The 22,648-nt window shown below is 47.0% G+C and overlaps 1 protein-coding gene across 1 annotated transcript in view; it reads right to left on the bottom strand.

The window, feature by feature from the left end:
• The window catches only part of LOC121858416, an 80,349-nt gene extending 60,067 nt beyond the window's left edge, over positions 1-20,282 (bottom strand). Inside the window, exons 1-2 of the mRNA XM_042354864.1 lie at positions 19,877-20,282; positions 19,031-19,781 (exon numbers count right to left, since the gene is read on the bottom strand). Coding sequence (XP_042210798.1) covers positions 19,031-19,781; positions 19,877-20,282 — 1,157 coding nt within the window. The remainder of the gene's footprint in view (positions 1-19,030; positions 19,782-19,876) is intronic.
• Between the last annotated feature and the right edge of the window lie 2,366 nt (positions 20,283-22,648).

Genomic DNA, 22,648 nt, shown 5'->3' on the forward strand with positions numbered 1-22,648 from the left:
GTTGAAGCAATATTGTGTATTCTGGATGGTGGTGAGAGGAGAGTGGAAGGAGAGAGGAGAGAAGGGGGAGGAGGGGAGGAGAGGATAGGATGGGAGGAAAGGGTGTAAGAGGTGAAGAGTGGGAGGAGGAGGGGAGAGGCACAGGAGGTGGAAGGGGAGGTTGGAATAGGAGGGGAGAAGGGAAGGAGAGGAGGGCAGAAGAGGAGGCGGGGAGGGGAAGGAATGGGAGAGGAAACGGAACGGAAGGTGGAAGAGGAGGGGGGATGAGGAGAAGGGAGCCGGGCAGGTCACGTTGACATGTCCAACAAATTGTATTCAGTATTGAACTTTATTATATTTGTGTGTGTGTGTGTGTGTGTGTGTGTGTGTGTGTGTGTGTGTGTGTATACAAATCATTCTTACGAATAACCGTGTGACAAAATAAAACAAATACGTTATGTTTGCTGCCTTTATACACTACTCGCAATAGTCTTTATAATAATAATAATAATAATAATAATAATAATAATAATAATAATAATAATAATAAATAAAACCACATCACGTGAAGAAAAACATCAACACCGCCGGGACACAAACAGGTCGTCGACTAAACAATAAAAATATCGATAAAAATATCTGATATCTATTGAATCGAACATGACTCGTAAAAAACAACAACAATAACACTTTCCTACTGACAATCAACACTGTCTCGTTTGTTCGGACACAGTGAGTCGGTGTTTTGTTTATTCGGACACTGTGAGGGGGGGTCGGTGTCTCGTTTGTTCGGACACAGTGAGTCGGTGTTTTGTTTATTCGGACACTGTGAGGGGGGGTCGGTGTCTCGTTTGTTCGGACACAGTGAGTCGGTGTTTTGTTTATTCGGACACTGTGAGGGGGGGGTCGGTGTTTCGTTTGTTCGGACAGTTGGTCGGTGATTTGTCTAGTCGGAACACCTGGCATAGGTGCCTCACACGTCACAGCGACAATGAATCACCTTGGACATTTCCGAACAATGGTCCATTATCTCGAAATAAACAAACATTACGGTCGAAGCCTCATAACACGAATAACAAAATTTGCGCCATTGAAACTGTGCTGGGGAGAGGGGAGCCGAGGGGAGGGGAGCCGAGGGGAGGGGGAGGAGGAGGGGGGGCCAGGAGGAGCCGAGGGAGGGCCTATATCCGAACAACATTATGACGTCACAATACTATCGAATAATGAAAAAAAAATCTTAACTATCAAAGACAATACTATCCGTACTATTTCACCCTTTATCTCCCCTCCCCCCAAACCATCAAAAAACCACATCAGCCCCACAAAGCTTTGGGAGATGACAGAAATATGAGAAATATCGGAAATTTTCACTCTGTTGGTAGCGCCGGCGATAAAATATATATAACGGCAATCCCTTCCAGCTTAATGTATCGGCCCATCGGAGTATCTGAAGAGAGTTTGGCCCACGGGGAGAGCTGAAAGGGATAGGTGGTGGCTGTCATTGGCAGACTGTGCGTGCGTGCGTGCGTGCGTGCGTGCGTGCGTGTGTGTGTGTGTGTGTCTAGTAGTAGTGAGATAGGCATTGATCTGTATGCCCATGATAGGCCTTTATATCTAATAACACACGCACACACACACACACACACACACACACACACACACTCTCACACACACACACACACACACACACACACACACACACACACTTAATCCTCAGAGAAGACCGTCAGACAACATAAGCTCTTGGGACAACAAAAAATAACGAGTGAGTGAAAAAGTGAGTACACGGGTTCGAACCTCCTGGAGAACCACTCAAAATACTCATAATATCAGACCTTAATAAACCCCCTCCTCCTCTCCCTCGCTCCTCACCAGGCTACTTGGGTACTCAAGAGTCAAAAAAAAGAGTACACAGCCGTGCTCTTGTGTGTGGGGGAGACCAGGAGTACCGTACTTGAGTCTACTTGTGGGATCCGTGAGGCAGACAACGGGAGTAAACAGGTAAACAGTGCCATAAAGATACACAGTGGCAGGGGGTTTATCTTGACTGAAGGAATAACATACACGATACACAGAGACCAAAATCAATAGACGGAAAGATATAATCTGTGTATAACCGACCAATACTACGACAGGTCTCATGCAACTCAACAAAAGTGTGAATGTCTGTTGATGATCTTCATAACTAAAAAAAAAAAAATAAACAACGTATCGAAAATTTTGAGAATTTATGTATTGTATATAAAGTCGATGAAGATCTTAAGTTATTTGAGGGTTCGTGTATACTGCAAAGGCCTTTAGTAGTAACGTAAATACCAATTAAAAAAAATATATCTAAATTTAGCCGAACGTAAGTAGGAGCCAGGCGGGTGAGGCGTGGCGTGGGGGAGAAGAGAGGTTAGTGGGCTTCTACCCTGACTCCTGGTTACCTATGTCATATGAACAACACCTATAACGCGACCTTAATGCTAGGTTAGGTTAGGTTGGATGCCACGAGGACTAGGACCTACTAGAGCTTGGGGCCCGTTTGGCAGGATTTCATATGTACTGGGTAGTGACGAGGCCTTCAGAGCTCACCTCTTGGCTCAATATTCATGACCACAACACAACACTCCTGCTTGGACTCCCACCAGCACCCACGGCTATACTGGTCCCCTCTTGTCATGTGCGGAGACAACAGGTATCCACTAGCAGGTCAACGGCGTCTGATTGGTTTAATTTGTTCCTACTACCGCATTCTTTTCTCCTTCTACGCCCTTCCTTTATCTCACCTTTCTCTCACACCATTCTCCCTACCATTACTCCCTTCTTTCCCTCACCTCCTTCTCTCCCATTACCCCTGCTACTATCCACATCTTCTTCCTCCCTCCCATTATCACCTCCATTTCCTCACATTTCTTCTCATCTCCCCTTCCCTTCTAATCACCCCTATACCCCCCCTCCCCCGCCCCCCATGATCCGAAATCAATGGGGATTAAATCAAGGGCACAAAAGAAGACGTTAATGATCTGACAGACTTTTAATCCTCACCATTATGGAGTGGCCTTGGGGACCCCCGCTACCTGGTCAGTAAGTAATGGAAAAAGATGTACAAGTCGGCCTCTGCCAGCCTTAATTAGATATATTCACGCTCGTACCAGTCCTTGGGGGAGGGATTGTAGACCCCTCCCCCCCCCCAATCACCTACCCATAAACACGACCCTTCCCTGTTACTGTCAATCCCTATCCGGTTTCACTGCAGTACGAGAGCTGGGGACGGAACAGCTGGTGTAGTCGAGTCTTCAGGAGGCACATGTCCCTCTTCCCTCACTCAGGTCTCAAGGTTATAAGACCATGCGGCCTGGCGGGCGTACCTAACCTAACCTAACCTAACCCCTAGATGACAAGCTTGGCAGTGGTGAAGGAGGGAAGGGGAGACTGAAACATGAGTTGTATTCGATGGGCATTGTGGTGTATACTGTGTAGGATAGAATGTTACCTGTACACAGACATACAGACATAGGTGGAGAAGCGCAGGTGAGTTGCTTGTCTCCAGCAGGTGTCATCCTCAACATAAATTTGGCTAAAACGATGTCATATGCCACAGTGTGTCATAAGGCATAGTGTTTCATTTTTCCAATACTGTTTTACCCACCATAGTGTACCATCCACCATAGTGTACCATCCACCATAGTGTACCATCCACCATTAAGTGTTGTACCACCCACCACAGTGTACCATCCACCATAGTGTACCATCCACCATAGTGTACCATCCACCATTAAGTGTTCGTTGCCATTACTTACTTACAATACTTTTTATTACGTAGATTTAACGAGCGTGCCGACAATTTGTTTATATACACGCCGTTCAAAAGTTACATTAACTGCATCACTAAAATAAAACTTTATGACGGAGTTAGAAAACGAGAAGAGGGTTATGGCTCTATTATGGCTGGAAGGGGGGTTGATGGGGAGGAAGGGGGAGGGAGAGGGAAGCAGGAAGGAGGAGAGGGGAAGCAGGAAGAGGGGGGAAGGGAGAGGAAAAGACAATATAGAGAGGTTGGATGGGAGCGGAAGGAAGGAGGGGAGAAGAGGGGTGTTGTTACCTGGTGGATTAATTAAGGGGAGGAGTGTCAGGTGAAGCAGCGCTGATCAGTACACGTCAGTCTGTGGAATTGATCGGAAGAGGTCGATGAAGCTACAGTCGACCAGAGGTCGATCAAGAGAAGTCGATCCAACGGTAATGAGGTAAGTTGATCAAGGAAGATCGATCAAATGATGTTGATTATGTAGGTCGATCAAAATAGCTGATCGCAGGACAGCTGATCAGGGCGGTTATAATGAGAATCTTAAATACTGAAGATATTCCATTAGAGGCAGAAAGACGACCTCCCCACACACTAGAGGCAGTAACACGACCCCCACACTAGAGGCACTAACACGTCCCCCACACTAGAGGCATCAGTAACACGTCCCCCACACTAGAGGCAGTAACACGTCCCCCACACTAGAGGCAGTAACACGTCCCCCACACTAGAGGCAGTAAATACTGAAGACATTCCATAACACGTAGAGGGTAACACGAAAGACGACCTCCCCACACACTAGAGGCAGTAACACGACCCCTACACTAGAGGCACTAACACGTCCCCCACACTAGAGGCATCAGTAACACGTCCCCCACACTAGAGGCAGTAACACGTCCCAATGCACACGTCCCCACACTAGAGGCAGCAACACGACCCCTACAGGCAACACGTCCCCCACACTCAGGCAGCAATACGCCCCCCACACTAGAGGCAGTAGCACGCCCCCACACCAGAGGCAGTAACACGTCCCCACACCAGAGGCAGTAACACGACCCCCACACTAGAGGCAGTAACAGTCCCCACACTAGAGGTGAGGGGCGGCTCAGTGCTCACCGATTCTTCACCTCATATCGAACTTTTTAATTCTGACAAAAGTTAAAATTAGATCAGGACGCAACTTGGGGCTACGACCTTACCAGTCTGGAGGGGGGGGCTGGTGGTGGAGAGGGGCTGGTGGTGGAGGGGCTGGTGGTGGAGGGGGCTGGTGGTGGGAGGTGGGGGGGGCTGGTGGTGGAGGCCATAAGGGAGAGGAGAGAGAAACTATATTTCTGTAAAACTCACGAGTAGAAAAGTGTATAACCATAATGTACACACGGACGGGTAGTACAACGACACCCCCCACCACTGGACTCGATTATACTGCAGTCGAAGCTAATCCTCTCTTATTTCTTCCCTGCAGATCCCGGTCTTATCCCCGCAAGTGAGAATGACACACCCTTAAACCGGTCCTCCTTAGGTGCACTTTCTCCCGCGTGTCGTATTCGTTCCTTAGGTGACACTTTCTCCCGCGTGTCGTATTCGTTCCTTAGGTGACACTTTCTCCCGAAGGCTCTGGAGAGTTCTCAAGATTCAGGGACGGTAGGGAGTGAGGTGCATGGCAGTGGGAGTCCTCAACCTCAGTTTATACCCCATAAGAGAGGCATCCGGCCAGGGCCACACCTCGTAAATCCTCCACAGGCTAAAGCAGGTCAGGTGCCGAGCTGCTACTGACCTGCATTAATAAGACGGAGCTGACCTGGTGATTGATAATGGTGATGCTGCCATAAGAGTTAAAAGCAATATCCTTCTCATCTGGTGGTCGTGTTAGTGATTGCTGAAGATTATCCTCTATATTGAACTTGTCTTTTATTAATGGTGTAAATATTACCGAGAGAATCTTTTACCTTCAGAGATTAATAACAACAGCGTAGATAATAAGAGACTCGTGTCACCCGATACTCTCACTGATGTTACTACAATGTGTCTAGTGTTTGTGTTTAGTTTATTTATTCTTTATGTTAAGTGACCAACACAAGGAACTGGGTGTCAGTGCTCACTTGGTGATGCAGGTGAGGTATAACTTGTCTTCACGCCTGACTGGTCACCTCAGAGGTCAGGGCTGAACAAAGCGACAGACAGTCCTCAGAGTCACCACCAAACACAGCCTCGCCGCCACAAACACTCAGTCTCACAAAGCGCGAAATGAATTAACCAGCGGACCACGAAACGCAATTAGCAACTTAATTTGACCTCCGATGGGAAAGCTTTCTGATACATATATGACTTATACCCACACTGGTGTTCTAACTCCTGAAAATCTAATCATACTCTTGATAATTACGTATGTTACTGTATGAAGCCATGAAAATATAATTATTATGAGTTACATATAATACACGAGTTAAATAATATAATTTTCTTAAGCATCAGAAATTGACAGCAACTCCTTATGTTAATTGTGGTGGCCAGGGAACGTATGTAGTTAAGGTAGTTTGAGTGTTATTATCATACCATTTGGAATAATATTTCCTGCATTAACTCGTATCAGCTACTTATGGCCGTTCTTATATCTCCATAACGAGGACATCTCACAGGTACAATCCTGCTCCACTGTTCGTTTATAACAAGTAGATGTAAAATACTTAGTGTGGGTTAAAAATATTACACACACACACAGCAATGTAGTTCACTCACGAGATGACCTGACCTGACCTGACCTAACCTAACCACCACGCCACTAAGAACACAGAGTATTGTATAATGCTAGTTTTCTCTTTCTCTCTCTGTCGTGTGTGTGTGTGTGAGAGAGAGAGAGAGAGAGAGAGAGAGAGAGAGAGAGAGAGAGAGAGAGAGAGCATCACCTCTCCCCAAAGCGTGGTGGACAAACAGCTAGCGAGAGACTATGTTTATTTATGTTATACACCGATGATTGACTGTTATTGAGTGTTGCTGTTGATCCCTGCAGTTAGTCACGGGGGTCCTCCTCTGCCTCCCGGGACTGACAATTTCCTGCTGTATATTGTGTTGGCTCGACTCTTGGCTCCGTGAAATAGCTCTCTGCGGCCCCTGGATCTCCTGAAATATATCATGGGGAGTATGGCCATGGAGGGGGGGGGGTGGCCATTGTTCCTTGATATATTACTCTATTTCAACTTTCGAGAATTCCTTCCATCTTGAAATATATTGTATGGCGACTAGTTATTTATCTTTTGGTGGAATTTCCTGTTGGTTAGGTTAGGTTAACATGAAGCTCCTGATCTTCACTGGAGTATTACTTTGGATTGACTCTCTTCAGTGCCACTACAGCCACCAAGATCTCTGGTTACGTTCTACTTCTGTTATAAACGTTCTTTCAGTTATTAAGTCAGTCAGTCAGTCAGTATAGGTATTCACAGAGCTACCTGATGCCTTTCCTCACCTCGAATATTAACTGAAATATCTGTTCTACTGAGTGTGTGTTGTCATCGAGTATTCAGTGAGAGATCTTTACAACGCTATCACTCAGGTCTCACTACTGAACTGAAACATCTCTCACGCTCTGACTACCCGTGTGACTCTCTCTCTCAACTATTTACAGGACTATGAATGACTATTCTCTTGATTATCTCTAGGGCTTGAGTATTCACACATGACTATCTCTAAGGTGTGGCAAACTATTCGTAGGACTATCACTTGACTATTCCCTGACGTGATTTAGGTCCACCCAGGTGCAGTATAATTACGGGTTAAATGGCCCCGTCCTTATAAATCCCTAACTTATCCATCAAGTTATGGTCCCATTAAGGAATAGGGTCCCTTTAGACTAGGCCTTAATCTTAATAGTTAGATTAGGCCATGTCATTAGGTTAGGTTAGGTTAAGGGGCTAATATGACAAGAGCCAAATTCATCAGTAACTTGTAGCAGAGGCCCAAGAAGACCCCCCTCCTCCCATAGCCCCCTCATCCCCCCCACCCGTCTCGAGTAGCTGGTAGGGGGGGGGGGGCACCAAGCTCGTGGCTCACCGCAGTAATTTTCGCTTTTAAACAGATGATAAAAACGTCACGGCGGGGGAAGGAGGAAGAGGAGTTGTTTAATGATTCAATAACTTGGGGGAGAGAAGAAGGGGGAGTGGAGGGAGGGGAAGAGGGGGAGGGAGGAGGGAAGAGGGGGAGGGAGGAGGGAAGAGGGGGAGTGGAGGAGGGGAAGAGGGGAGGAGAGGGGAAAGGAGAGGGGAAAGAGGGGAGGAAGAGGGGGAAAGAGGGGAAAGAGGGTAAAGTTTAAACATTATTTCTCCCTATTGAAAAAAAAAAATAAACGAAAGTAGGCGTTAGGAGTAGTGTGTGTGTGTGTGTGTGTGTGTGTGTGTGTGTGTGTGTGTGTGTGTGTGTGTGTGTGTGTGTGTGTGTGTGTGTGTGTGAGTGTGTGTGTGTGTGTGAGAGAGAGATAAAAATCGCCCGACTCTCAAACAGTGGCCGCGCAGTTTGTCTAGATTCCTCCTCGTACTTAACATACAAATTACCATATTACGCCGAGGAGAGGACCCCCCACCCCTACCCTGATTTACGGCAGACCGATGAAAAGTTCCCGTGGGCGTTAACGTCGAGTTCTTGCATAAAAATGTCAATGACGAATAAAAATAACAGCGGTAATTTAACACCTCGCAAAATGGTGCTTCGTTGGAGCGACTCTTCTCCTGCTGTGACCCTGGCAGTTGATGGAGGATGGTGGTAGGGAGGATGGTGGTAGGGAGGATGGTGGTAGGGAGGAGGGTGGTGGTAGGTAGGGAGGAGGTGGTGGTAGGGAGGAGGGTGGTAGGGAGGAGGGTGGTAGGGAGGAGGGTGGTAGAGGGAGGAGGTGGTAGGGAGGAAGGAGGAGGGTGGTAGGGAGGAGGGTGGGTAGGGGAGGAGGGGTGTAGGGAGGAGGGTGGGTAGGGAGGAGGGTGGTAGGGAGGAGGGTGGTAGGGAGGAGGGTGGTAGGGAGGAGGGTGGTAGGGAGGGTGGTGGTAGGGAGGGTGGTAGGGTTAGTGAAAGGTGGCGTTGGAAGGTGATAGGAATGGTGGCAAGGTCAACATAGGTCAGGTCAAAGGTTGTTAACACTAAAACACATATTATGGTCCGCAATATCAATGTACAGCCTAAACAATAAAACAATAAACTCACAGCACTTAACATTATGACACTTTCGGGTTTTATTTTGTGGAAATTAGAGCCACGTGTCGCGCTAGGAATTTATAGCATTACCTTGTAGCTGTGAGCGTAAAAAAACACATTGAAATTAACTCTCCCGGAGCGCCAGGTGTAAAACTGTCACAGTAATTAGCTAAAAATGCCGACCATGATGTATGATGAGGGCAGAGTTGTGGGTCAGGTGCCTCCCCCAGTACTGACACAACCTAACCTAACCATTTAGAGTGGGGCCCGAGAGGACTAGCCCTTCATTCTAATGGTTTGGTTAGGTTACACTGAGACACATTGAAACTGGGATTGAATTCTAATAGGTAGGTTAGGTTACATAGAGGCCTATTAGGACTGCGGCCCATTAGAACTAAACACCAGTTGTAAGGTCTGGTGATCCCTTTAGCCTACCAACGCTCAGGGTAGCAGAGGAGGAGGTTATCCCAGGTTAAGGTGCGTCGTCATGTACCCCTCACTAACAGGACTGAATGAGTCGCCCCTAACACCAGCTCGGAACAGTTCAACGGCCACAACCTGGTGCTTACAGTGTGTGTGTGTGTGTGTGTGTGTGTGTGTAGTAAAGACTCCCGTGTACCACTGCATGCACTTACTTCATAAACAAACAGACAAACATCTTCCTCGCATTGTGCCGAGAGAAATAAGAAATCTCTCTCACTGGTTCTTACACACACACACACACACACACACACACACACACACACACACACGAACAAAAACTCGTTCAATAATCAAAAACAAACATTCCGGTTCAGATAAATCCCAGATTAAGCTGCTAACGATCACAACGGGAGAGGCAGACAGGTGGCAGCGTGACCGACTACATGTATCAGTTCTGGCACTGAGTCAGGTTCAGTGCCACACATTATCCTCACCAGGTAAACAAAGCCACACACAGGTCAAGAAAGAAGGTGGTAGTAGACGGGAGATAACGCCTTTCACTTGGTCAACCCCAGCCAGACCTTCCCCCACTGCTCCGTCTATCTGTCTCTCTCTGTCTATCTCTATACCGTCCCTGGACACAGTGACGCCAACACACAAATGTGTAAAACAGACCACGACATTTCTACAACAAGGAAAAAGTCGCTGACATGAATCGGAAACGAAAAACTAGTAAGAGTCAGTCAGTTGTCTGATGTAACCACGACCTACAGGTACACACCTTCACCACAGCTCAGCACCAGCAGCACCACCACCACCACCACCACCACACAGCAGCAGCACCACCACCACCACCACCACCACCACACACCACCACACAGCACCACCACCAGCATCACCACCTATGTTTTACCCGAACTGCTTAAACCATCACCTCTCAACCACCCCTTTCTCCACCATTATTCCCCATCACCACACCCCTCACCACCACCACCTCTTTCCCTCATCAACTCACCATCATTTCTTTCCCTCAATACCACACCTCCTCCTCCTCCTCCTCCTCTCACTGCCACTTTCATCACCACCACCACCACTAATCCTCACTTACCTACCCTACCCTTCATCACTTGTCCTCTCCCTCCCCTGAGAGTGTAGCGGTGGTAGTCCTTGACACAGAGCCTCAAGGTAGAGAACAAGAACACAACACCTGTCCCTACCTGCCTCCTCAACACTATTCACCTGGTCGTCTCTAATGCACAGTACACGAGTTGTCTTCTGAGAGGGTTTATGGATCTGTAGCATCACGGTTGACTGACATACGTACATACAGACTTTCACACACACACACACACAGACCTACACACACACACACAGACCTACACACACACACAGACCTACACACACACACAGCCATACGTCACACCCTCCTCTTGTTGTCCCCGCGGGAATCCCTCACCCTAGTTAATCCTCTTTACCAAACCTCCTCACAGACGACACCTGGCTCAGGGGACATCACCTGTATACTGGGGACGTCACACCTGTCTCTTAATCACCAAATTGATTACCAAACTATTTCATTAAGGTATAAAACATTACCTGAAGTTGGGGAGATGAAATTGATAGTGGCGATAGGTTAGGTTAGGTTAGGTTAGGTTCTACAACATATATTAATCTAACACACTGTCAAGTTACCCCTTCCACCCCTCCCTCCCTCCCTCTTTCCCTCAGCTTCCCTCCCTCCCTCCCTCAGCTTACCTCCATCCCTCCCTCACAGCATCCACCATTAAATGAAATTACCAGTAAATTCATCCCTTCCTTTATCTTTTTCAAGGACCACATTTTTCTCATCCATTAAGAGTAAGATTACTCCCTTCCTCATTCATTAACTCCCTCCGTCCCTCCCTCCTCCGACGTCACAGCCAATGGGACAAAGTATAGGAATGTTCCGCCTCTTGCAGCCAATGACGCGTTCACACCGCCGGGAATACATTGTTGGCCTCTCTCTCTCGCTTTAATTGAGATAATTCACTTCTATTCTTGAAAAATTCTAATTCTCCAGATAAAACGAATCTTCATATATTAAAACGGCATAAAAGTCCATTAATGTATCCTGAAATGACCAACTTTATTATGCACATTTATAAAGGAAAATAACACTAAATATATTGGTTCTGACTAAATGTAACAATAATAGCAAGTAAGTCAAATAAACACATGGCTTTAGACAGACAGACACATAGACAGATAGACAGACAGACAGATAGATAGATAAGGAGTCAGGTATTTAGAGAACAGAGTTTAATAGACATAAGTTAACTGTTTATTAACACGTGGAGGTAAAGAGCATCGTTGACCATAACAGATGACTAACGCCCGGTGGTATAAGACGTTCAAAGTCCTAAGACACTGAACTTCTCAGATGAGTTTTGGGACGGCGGGGAGATGTGTGAGGTCTTCAGGGAGGTAAGTTTAACAATTAACAAGATATATAACGGTAATGACGTGAGATGGTCATGTCCTGAAATGTGTAAAGTCTGGCTGGATCTGGGTAGAACGCGATGAGGGGTGACGCGTTGGAGGGACTTGGGCGGGGAGGGAGGGGGGAGAGAGAGAGAGAGAGATGGTGCCCCCCCCCTCCTTCCCCACCCCTACCTCTCCACCCCCACCACTACTACTTAATGCTCCAGTCATCATAGTTGAACTACTTAAACCAGGTAATTACAGTGCTTGAAACATCCACCAGTTTTCTTTCGTTTCTCAAGAGTTCAGTTCCGTCGTGTTCGGTTGTGTCATTTTGTTCCATATAAAATAACACAGCGGTAAGGTACACATGCTACTCTGTTTCTAGTTACTGTGTTGAATGTTTGTCTGTTTCTCTACAGTCTACACCATCGACAAGTTGTTGGTTCTAATAGGATTCTCTCACTGCCCCTGTCTGTCTCTCTCTCTGTGTCTGTCTCTCTCTCTCTCACTGCTCCCGTCTCTCTCTCTGTCTGTCTCTCTCTCTGTGTCTGTCTCTCTCTCTCTCTCTCTGTCTGTCTCTCTCTCTGTGTCTATCTCTCTCTCTCACTGCCCCCGTCTCTCACTCTCTCTCTCTGTGTCTGTCTCTCTCTCTGTCACTCACACACACACAACTGTAGTATCCTCGTTTCTCCTCTCGAGGGTCGATGGCAATAAATACATAATAAAATCAGGGAAAGGCACCTGGCTCCCCTCCACCTCATCTTGTGACTGAATATCACCTAGTCCCGAGTATCACCTAGCCTCGAGTATCACCTAGCCTCGAGTATCACCTAGCCTCAAGTACCACCTGGCCTCGAGTACCACCTAGCCTCAAGTACCACCTGGCCTCGAGTACCACCTAGCCTCGAGTACTACCTAGCCTCGAGTACCACCTGGCCTTGAGTACTACCTAGCCTTGAGTACTACCTAGCCTCGAGTACCACCTAGCCTCGAGTACCACCTAATACTTGAGACCTATAAGTGTAACCTAATACTTGAAGACCTCACACGCTGTACTTCTACTGTCCCTCACACTAATACAGATTACATCTAAAATACAGTGGCAGGGAGAATCTTAAACAAAATAACAAGGCCAAACAGACGCCATAACACCCCCTCCACCCCACACACACGGCTGGGACCTTATAGGAGTAAAGCTCTGTAAAGACTATCAGTGTTGCAGGCATTCCAGAATATGGGAAGCCGCCTCGAGTACTAGTATGCAAATGAGATGAGGATGAAGGCCGTAAAATGAGGGAGAAAAAAGAGAGGCTGAGAGACACAGTGGAGAGATTATCTGTCATCAGTGAGATTTGTGAGACTCTAGCCTGCAGCTGAGTGAGCCGCGGAAGTGCTCCTGCCGGGTACCTGACGGGGAGACGGGGGGAGGGACGGAGGGAGGGAGGTTGAGGAAGAAGAAACCCAAGAGAGAGAGAGAGAGAGAGAGAGAGAGAGAGAGAGAGAGAGAGAGAGAGAGAGAGAGAGAGAGGAGAGAGAGAGAGAGAGAGAGAGAGAGAGAGAGAGAGAGAGAGAGAGAGGAGAGAGAGAGAGAGAGAGAGAGAGAGAGAGAGAGAGAGAGAGAGAGAGAGAGAGAGAGAGAGACTTCAATCAGGCGACCTTGGTGAGGATAACATCTCTGTCACTACCTTGGCATTTCTCAGGAATGCATCACGTTCCTGTACGACTAAACCCACAACTCCCTCCGTTCCTGTAGGACTAAACGACTCAACGACCTCCATCAGCTTCCGTACAACTAAACAACCCCCCCCTCCACGACCCGACGACCTCCCTCAGTGCCTATACGACTGGACGACTTTCCTGATGGTGTAAGTTGAGGTGAAGGAGGGCAGGAGGAGAGGCTGGGAGACGCACCAGTTATGGAGATGGAAGCTGTATTGGGTATTGAGTTAGCAACCCATCAGACGAGGTGCAGTGACGATGGCACCTGAGGTAGATGTTGGGGGGAGAGGGGGGGTAGGGGGAGAGGGGAAGGGGAGAACGAGGAAGAGAAAATGTAGGTTGGAGAGAGAATGTTTAGGGTGGGGGAAGGGGAGAGGTAAAGAGGGTATAGAAAGTGTTGAGGGGGGAGGAGGAGGAGGTGGTAAGGATGAGGACTCAGTGTGTGTTCCTGATAACAGTATTTCTCACACTGTTGATGTTTATCCCAGCACCAACGATAAGGCAGTCGTGTGTGTCGTGTGTGAAGGAGGGAGGTAGGTAGTAGTTGTCGTGCTGTGGCTGGTACATGCATGAACGCACTCACCCCTCCCCACTCCTAACCCCACGCATGATAATCACACACGCATTGTACCATTGTAACTGGTGGACACAGGGACGCACTCACCCCCAGGCCACGGGACCATAATCACACACACTCGCTGCAACACGCCACCGGATACCATGAAATTATTAACATTCTGACGCCAACAACTGCAATATTTCCCATGGCTCAGGAAGCTCCCCGCCAACCCTCTCTGATTTATTCATAGAAAATTTTTGCATCTCCGGCCTTCCAGCAGAGGTCGCCAGGGTGTGTTGCAGCCTCGCTCCTGCGCTAAGGTGGATGTAACCGCCCTGCACGTTGCTCCCTACTGCGCAGCTCTCACTTTGCAATATCACTACTGTACGTTCTTCCCACGTTCAACAAGCTCTCAAGATATTTCATGATTCAAGCTTTTCGATATCAGTGGATTTAGTCATCTTTATATAGTCTCTGATCATTCTTTAAGCTTCAACCTCTGTGATAACTTGTTCTGTTCATCCTCTGTGATATCAACTGCTATATTGGTGACGATCAACATCCTGTTTCACACACACATCTGTGAGGGAGTTACTACACCACGTGAGGTCCCTCATAACACCATCCGGGAGGGAGTTACTGCACCACGTGAGGTCCCTCATAACACCATCTGGGAGGGAGTTACTACATCACATCAGGTCCCTCATAACACCATCTGGGAGGGAGTTACTACACTACTTGTTTACTGTTCAACACCTACATTAATCTGTATGTTCACTGTATGTTCCTTTACCTTTCTCTAATGAAGGCTTTTGTTAAACCACCATGTATGTAATAAGTCATTTATGTCCAATGTATATTTTCAGCCTTCGGACTGCAGAACTTTTTTCAATAAACCGTAAATTATTATTATTATTATTATTGTTGTTGTTGTTGTTGTTGTTGTTGTTGTTGTTGTTGTTGTTGTTGTTGTTGTTGTTGCACACAGGAACCGAAACTATTTTTATACACTAATAAAATATCATAAACAAAAGACAGAAAAGTTATATTAATAATTAACGTTATGAAAGCTCCGTCCTACAAAGATCTTGAAGCGAGTCACTCATGAGGCTGAGAGACTCTTAAGACTACAAGGGAGAGATCCTTCTACGAGACTGAGAGTACTTGACATGAGACACAAGTTAAATCATGCTGTATCTCTCTCTCTCTATCTTTCTTGTCTCTCTCTCTCTAACTACCTACCCCCTTCTCTCTCTCTCTCTCTTATCCCTCTATCTCTAACTACCTACCCCCCTTCTCTCTCTCTCTCTCTCTCTCTAACTACCTACCCTCTCTCTCTCTCTCTCTCTAACTACCTACCCTCTCTCTCTCTCTCTCTAACTACCTACCTATCTATCATTATCTCTCTACTTTATTCGTCTCCTTCCTTCCTTCCTCCGCCCATACCACTATTATGGTATGGGCGCCTTTCGAGTGCTGGGAAGAAGTACCTCCTAACCCAGACAGACAGACAGGAGTGAGACAGCACAACAGGAAGGATGGCAGATCTGAGGACGTGCGTGTGTGTGTGCAGGACATTACCATACTGGGCGTTAACCAATCTACGCAGCTAATACAGAACTTGGACCAACCTCTCCCTATATTATTTTAACTGCTGATTAAACACCCTAACTCTACCTTAAGGGGTTAGGTTAGGTTTAATTTAAGGAGTTTGATCATCAGGTGAAATAAGCTGGGGGGCTGATCTTCACATGATCCTAATAATAATATGGACATTGCTGAGTCTATTGAGTGTTGAAGCTCTATTGAAGCCGCCTGATAGATAGTGTACATTTAATTGAAGAAAATCATTAGATAACTTAAGAGTGTCGTCTGGATTGGTGTGAGGGGCTGAACAAACACTCAGAGATGAACCAGTTTGTGTGTAAGTCTCCACCACCGTCCTCAACATCACGTAAAAGGTGAACAACAGAAAATATATAAACATCAAGACAGGACGCCGGTGTTCTGTGGAAGGTTACTAAAGGTAATAAAACATCATAAACAGCCAATAACAACTGTGATGAATGTAAACTGATAAACGTCCTTCGTGTTCAACAAGAGACAGACAAAAACACTTGAATATTTCACAACATAACTCCTTCAGCTAACTGTTGGCACCAATGTTATAATCATACGACGCCACAGCCAGACCACCGGCCAGCCCCTCCTGCTAAAAAGAGAATATTGTGCACATATTTTGTTGTGTCGTGTGCTCACAACAGCGTATAGGCAAGGCGGCTGCTGTCGTAATCTTGGAATATATGGGGAGAACTACGTGGTGACAACACTGGTGTGTGTGTGTTTAATGTTCCACCACTGTACTATCCTCGTCCAGGTACAATGACAAGGCACGCCAATACGTGTCAGAGCCAGCAGGTGACCACGAGGGCTACACCACCACACTGTATCCCAGCAGCAGCAGCTGGGAGAACATAAAGCATTTCTTCCGGGTAAAACCGTAAATGAATTATGATGATAAAACTATCGGAGAGTAAAACCAGTCATTATTGTCGAGAGAATTAGAATTTCGTCATAACAATCCTTTGGTCACACCCAGACATGACAGGCACAAGCCCTGGTCGTGTCACAGGCGCTGGTCAACCCACAGTATCAAAGACTCTGGTAGAGCTGCAATATTGAAGGTTCTCGTGGCTCCTCCATTACCGTCGGGGGAAACAAATGCGCCCCGTCCTTCTTGCAGCTACTTCATCAATCTTCCTGTCGCTTCGTCAGCTCCTACTCAGACTCTATATCGGCCTCCAGCAGCAGTGCGCCCCCCCCCCTCCACGCTCACTACGGCCTCCAGGGTACTACAGTGGTCCACAGCGACCAATATCCTATTAAAATGAGCTCCACGGGTGCCATATTGGACCAACCACCTGATATTTAATAATAAAAATGGTGCTTGAGGGCGGGGGAGAGGCTCACTTTACCAGCTTCAGATCAATATGGTCGCCGGTAACACGATGCCGCTCACAACCTAATTAATATTATGTTCTTAAATAAACTCGACCACTCACTACCCGACGGTAAAGTTGTCCCTGGTTCTGCGGCTAAAAGGGGAATCTAATACCCAACTAAAAGGGACTTCTCTAGTATTGTAGTAACATAAGACAACAATTTTCCTGCTGAGAAAGTGTTCCGGGTAAGGCAAAGACCTGAGGCATTTAAACACCCAAATTGTTGTCTTTTGTCGCTCTTAGGAGAATTTAATTACGGCACCTGTTGAAAGGGACTGTGAACAAGGGTGAAGTGTGTAACATGACCTCGTGGCTTATCACAGCACACTAACACAGCCACCACAGCACCAACATGACCTCGTGGCTTATCACAGCACACTAACACAGTGACCACAGCATCAACATGACCTCATGGCTTATCACAGCACACTAACACAGCCACCACAGCACCAACATGACCTCATGGCTTATCACAGCACACTAACACAGCCACCACAGCACCAACATGACCTCATGGCTTATCACAGCACACTAACACAGCCACCACAGCATCAACATGACCTCATGGCTTATCACAGCACACTAACACAGACACCACAGCACCAACATGACCTCATGGCTTATCACAGCACACTAACACAGCCACCACAGCATCAACATGACCTCATGGCTTATCACAGCACACTAACACAGCCACCACAGCACCAACATGACCTCATGGCCACACTAACACAGCCACCAAGCACCAACATGACCTATACCACAGCACACCAACACAGCCACCACAGCATCAACATGACCTCATGGCTTACCACAGCACACTAACACAGCCACCACAGCACCAACATGACCTCATAGTTTATCACAGCACACTAACACAGCCACCACAGCACCAACATGACCTCATGGCTTATCACAGCACACTAACACAGCCACCACAGCATCAACATGACCTCGTGGCTTATCACAGCACACTAACACAGCCACCACAGCATCAACATGACTTCATGGCTTATCACAGCACACTAACACAGCGACCACAGCATCAGGGTTGCCTCCATGGGGAATAAGACACGGCCAATTCAGTGGGTCGCCATCACCGTCGCCGCCCGGAGTCGGGTCACCCACAAACTATGAGAGATGGTCTTGAGGGAGGCGGCAGAGCACCTTCTTCCGTTTCTTACATCACAGTGTTTACTTGGTCAATTCTGGCATCTATACTCTTGAGATACTTTTGGGTCTATTCTGACATCTATACTTTATTGATGTGATTTTGGTTAAGTTTTTGGTTCCAATCATGTGTTAAAATTTTCTACTTCAATCTCAGGATTAATTATTTTTCCTTCAGTTACTTTGTTTAGTTATCAAAGAAACATAATAATAAATTAGTTTTAGTTCATTATTCTCACTTTCAATGTTTTCCGTATTTTTTTTATAATCAATATACTTTATAAAGAAGTTTGACTCAATGTTTATTCAAAAAGTTTATATATTTTGGAAACTGCAGTCGTTTATACTTAACAGGAAGTGGAGAACAGGAGGGAGAGAGAGAGAGGGATGCATATTATTTATCTCTTGGTATTTGATATTTAAAGGAGTGGATCTCTTTATCGTAGTTCTGGATCCTGTGGTGTAGTGTCTGATTCCTCTGTGTCCCTCACGCTTGTGTTTATGGTGATGGTAAATAGGTTTCGCTTTTATTGATGGTGTTGTCATATGAAGGGTTCAGAACACACACACACAGTATCGTACGCGCTTCAAACTCTTGCATATAACATCTTTTAAAGCTAAGTTAATCATAGGTAATAAGTATTATTAAAAAAATAAACTTTCTAATAATGTTAATAAACTACGAAACAGCAATAAAACAACAAAACTGTAGACAAGATCAAGTTTATAGAGTAAAATAAAAATACATTCCCTTACCTTTGTACTCGGGGATAAATGTTTGGCTTCATCTCTATTCCATCCTTGATTTCGTCACTCAGTCCAAACCAATCACCGATGGGTACTCTGCGCATGTCCAGATCTTTAGCTCTTTGCCACTCACTCTCTAACCACTCACTCCCCCAGTCTTTAGTCTTCTTCAAAAGGTCCCCTAAATCCTTATCGTCGAGCCACTCAGGTTTCCAGTTCCCTGATTTCACCCATTCCAGGGATTTCCAACTGTTTACACTCCAGTCGTCCGTTTTCCAGCACCGCTCGCTCCAGGAACTGAACTTAGAACTCAACTGGGAGAGCACTGGGTTATTGAGCTGCTGGGACACATATGGCAGACTGAGCTGTTGTGGGAGCCTGGACTGCTGGGACACGTGTGGGAGCCTGGACTGCTGGGACACGTGTGGGAGCCTGGACTGCTGTGTGGGAGCCTGGACTGCTGGGACACGTGTGGGAGCCTGGACTGCTGGGACACGTGTGGGAGCCTGGACTGCTGGGACACGTGTGGGAGCCTGGACTGCTGGGACACGTGTGGGAGCCTGGGCTGCTGGGACACGTGTGGGAGCCTGGACTGCTGGGACACGTGTGGGAGCCTGGGCTGCTGGGACACGTGTGGGAGCCTGGACTGCTGGGACACGTGTGGGAGCCTGGGCTGCTGGGACACGTGGATGCTGCAAGGTCTCTGAGACACTTGGAGACAAGTAGGCAGGTGCAGGCGCTCGCCACTGAGTTGGTATGACTGGTGGGAGTTAATGCGTTGTTGAGTGACGTGGAGGCTGTTACGCTGCCAGGGCTCCTGAAGGATACTGGCGTGCTGGCGTTCCTGAAGGTTACAGGACTGCTGGGAGTGTTCAGCGCTAATGTCCTGCTGGAACTCTTGCAAACTGCTCGGTAGCTCCTGAGGAACACTCGGTTGGTGGGGTTCTTGAGGGTAAATGGTCTGTAGGAACGCAAGAAAGTTACCGGATAGTTGGAACACGTGGTGGCTAAGAGACTCCCGAGAACCTTGCGGACCGGTGGGTTGATGACGCTCGACAACTGTTTCCTCGGTGTCACCATAAGGCGTAATGCTACGGCCTGTCTTCTGTGGCTGAGCCGAGTGGCCCCAACATATTTCTGAGTTTTTCGGGTTACGGTTCTTGACATCGTGGGTATTGTTGTTATTCTGGCGTGCCAGCCGCTCCTCCCGGCTTGCCCTCGTCTGCAGGTACAAGGCAGCGGTGGCACTCTGAGCTAACATACCTCTTCCCAGCGCTTGCTACGGGGTCTCCTCATTCATCTAGAGAATGATGTCCTTCACAGTCACTCACTCTAACTCACCATACCAGGTCACGAATATGTAGAAATCATTTTCAAAGAGACTAATTAAAAATCTTACATTATTTCACTTAACCGAACAAATTTATATCATGTCACTCACAAGAGCATTTTTCTAACTCAAGTTTTGTTCCGTGGTCGCCGGTAGCCGTGTCATTGTCGCGAGAGCATCACCTTTCCCAGGACTTCAGGAAGGAGTTACTGTGTGTAGTGGCAGGAGGCGGAGTTGTCCACAAGGCCATAGTTGCCAGGTACACGTCCGGTCATCACTGTCGCCTCACGATATGTTACTCTCACTCGAACCCCAATAATTATGATCTATAAATACAAAAATTAACTAAATTTACAAAGATAATATCAATTCTATGACCAACGTAAACACGATACAATACACTGAACAACAGCATCACTGGTACCATCTTGTGCTACAGTCAACAATACCAGCAGTGAAACGCCCGACCACGCTCGTTGTCTGTTGTCTCAACACTGAACTACGAAGATCCGAAGATGATCCGACAGATAACAACCCGACAGAAGTCAGCTGAGTATCCGGCACAATCCGTTACAAATCAACTGAGTATCCGGCACAACTACACGAAATGTATTTATAGTGATTTTTTCTCTTCAGTGATGTTAACTATCAAAATATTACAGATGTACCGGCGTGATACTCGGGTGAGGCACACACGAGGGACACTCAGCTGACTTGATCTGTTTTTTGTAATTTTTGCCATGTATAGCAGCTACTTTACTGTGCACCCGATACTCATCCTGTGAGCGATAGCGCAAAAGGATTACAGAGTAGAGGTCACAAAGGGTCTATACAACACACCCCAGTGGTCAGTATATTATGGCATTGAATGTTACAATATGTCTAGCCACACACTTTGTTATTCACATCTGCGTGAGAGGTATTCAAGAACATTGTGTGTTTGGTTCTATACATAGGAAATTATATGGCTACTGAGTGCAAAAAAATGGATACAATTTTAATATGTCGGCTATCTTGCTGACTGTGGCCACAAGCAGAGCACCTCGTCTGTCACCCACCAGCCGTCTCTGCCACGCTGGAACTTAACCGACTGAGCCACCCAATGCTCCACACTTCTCGTACATCTCTATATTATAAGAATATTCTTCTATCTTATTATCTTAGACGACGAAGGAAAGTAAATTTACACGTGAAAGGCATTTTCTCTCCTGCTTGTGAGTGTCTGTGTACAGTATGTCTGCAAGCGTGTGTGTGTGTGTGTGTGTGTGTGTTAGCATTTTTTCCAGGTTGCGCCTCGTCTACAGCCAGACCCCGCTTACTGCCACTCTTATATCATTTACAACAGACAAAATCTCACAGTAGGAACCACTCGATGTCACTCAGTGAACAAGATCTACACACAGTCTCCACCAGTATATAAAAAACAAAACAATAAGAGGGCAAACAGAGGCTTGGGTAAGACTCCAGTTTAGTGAGGTTCGACCGTGGTGTTTTTAGCAAGGCCGGCTGGCGCCAAGGTTCTCCCTGACTACTGCTGTTGCCTCTGGAGTCTGCCTCATGCTACCTGGTCAACCTCACATCCTCCCAACGCCGATAAGTGTAAAAAAAGCGAGTCGGGGCGAGGAGTGGGGGTATGAGTGCGTGCAAGTGACAGACCGGTGGCCATGGAAGGTTTAAAATGGACATGACTACCTGTTCCTGATAATACCTGGCGCCTTGATAACACAGTAACAAGGGGAGGGGCAAGAGGTGGGGGAGGGAGGAAACAGCACTGTAGGAACACGTTTAGTAACTACAGGGGGAGTGTATTTAGATTATTAGAGCGGCCGAATACCTTTTTCTCACCCTCCCCTTCTGGTCAGACACCCTTAGAGTTTCGTACAAGAGACACTGAGGTGGACAATATTAGTTTGGGCTGGAAAGAAGGGAGAAAGGGAAGAGAGAGGGAAGGGGAAAGGAAGCGGGGGGGAATGAGAGGAGCAGGGAAAGGGAAAGGGGGGAGGAGAGAGAGAGGGAGGGGGAAGGAAAGAGAGAGGAACTAGAGGAGCAGGGGAGGGAGGGGGAAGGAGAGAGGGGGAAGGAGGGAGGGAGAAGGAAAGAGGGAGGAACGAGAGGAGGGAAAAGGCGAGGAGGAAATGATTTACGAGACAGTCACACGAATCTTAAAAAAGGTTACTGGTCAAACGTGTGCACCCCAGCCTTAATGGGCCTTACCTTCTGTTTGGACTGGCCCTCACCTGCCCTACAACCCATCACTCACACACGTCTCATAACACAAACAAACCTGATGACTGTTT

The sequence above is a fragment of the Homarus americanus genome, unplaced genomic scaffold, assembly GCF_018991925.1.
Source record: "Homarus americanus isolate GMGI-L3 unplaced genomic scaffold, GMGI_Hamer_2.0 scaffold57980, whole genome shotgun sequence".
Lineage (NCBI taxonomy): Eukaryota > Metazoa > Arthropoda > Malacostraca > Decapoda > Nephropidae > Homarus > Homarus americanus.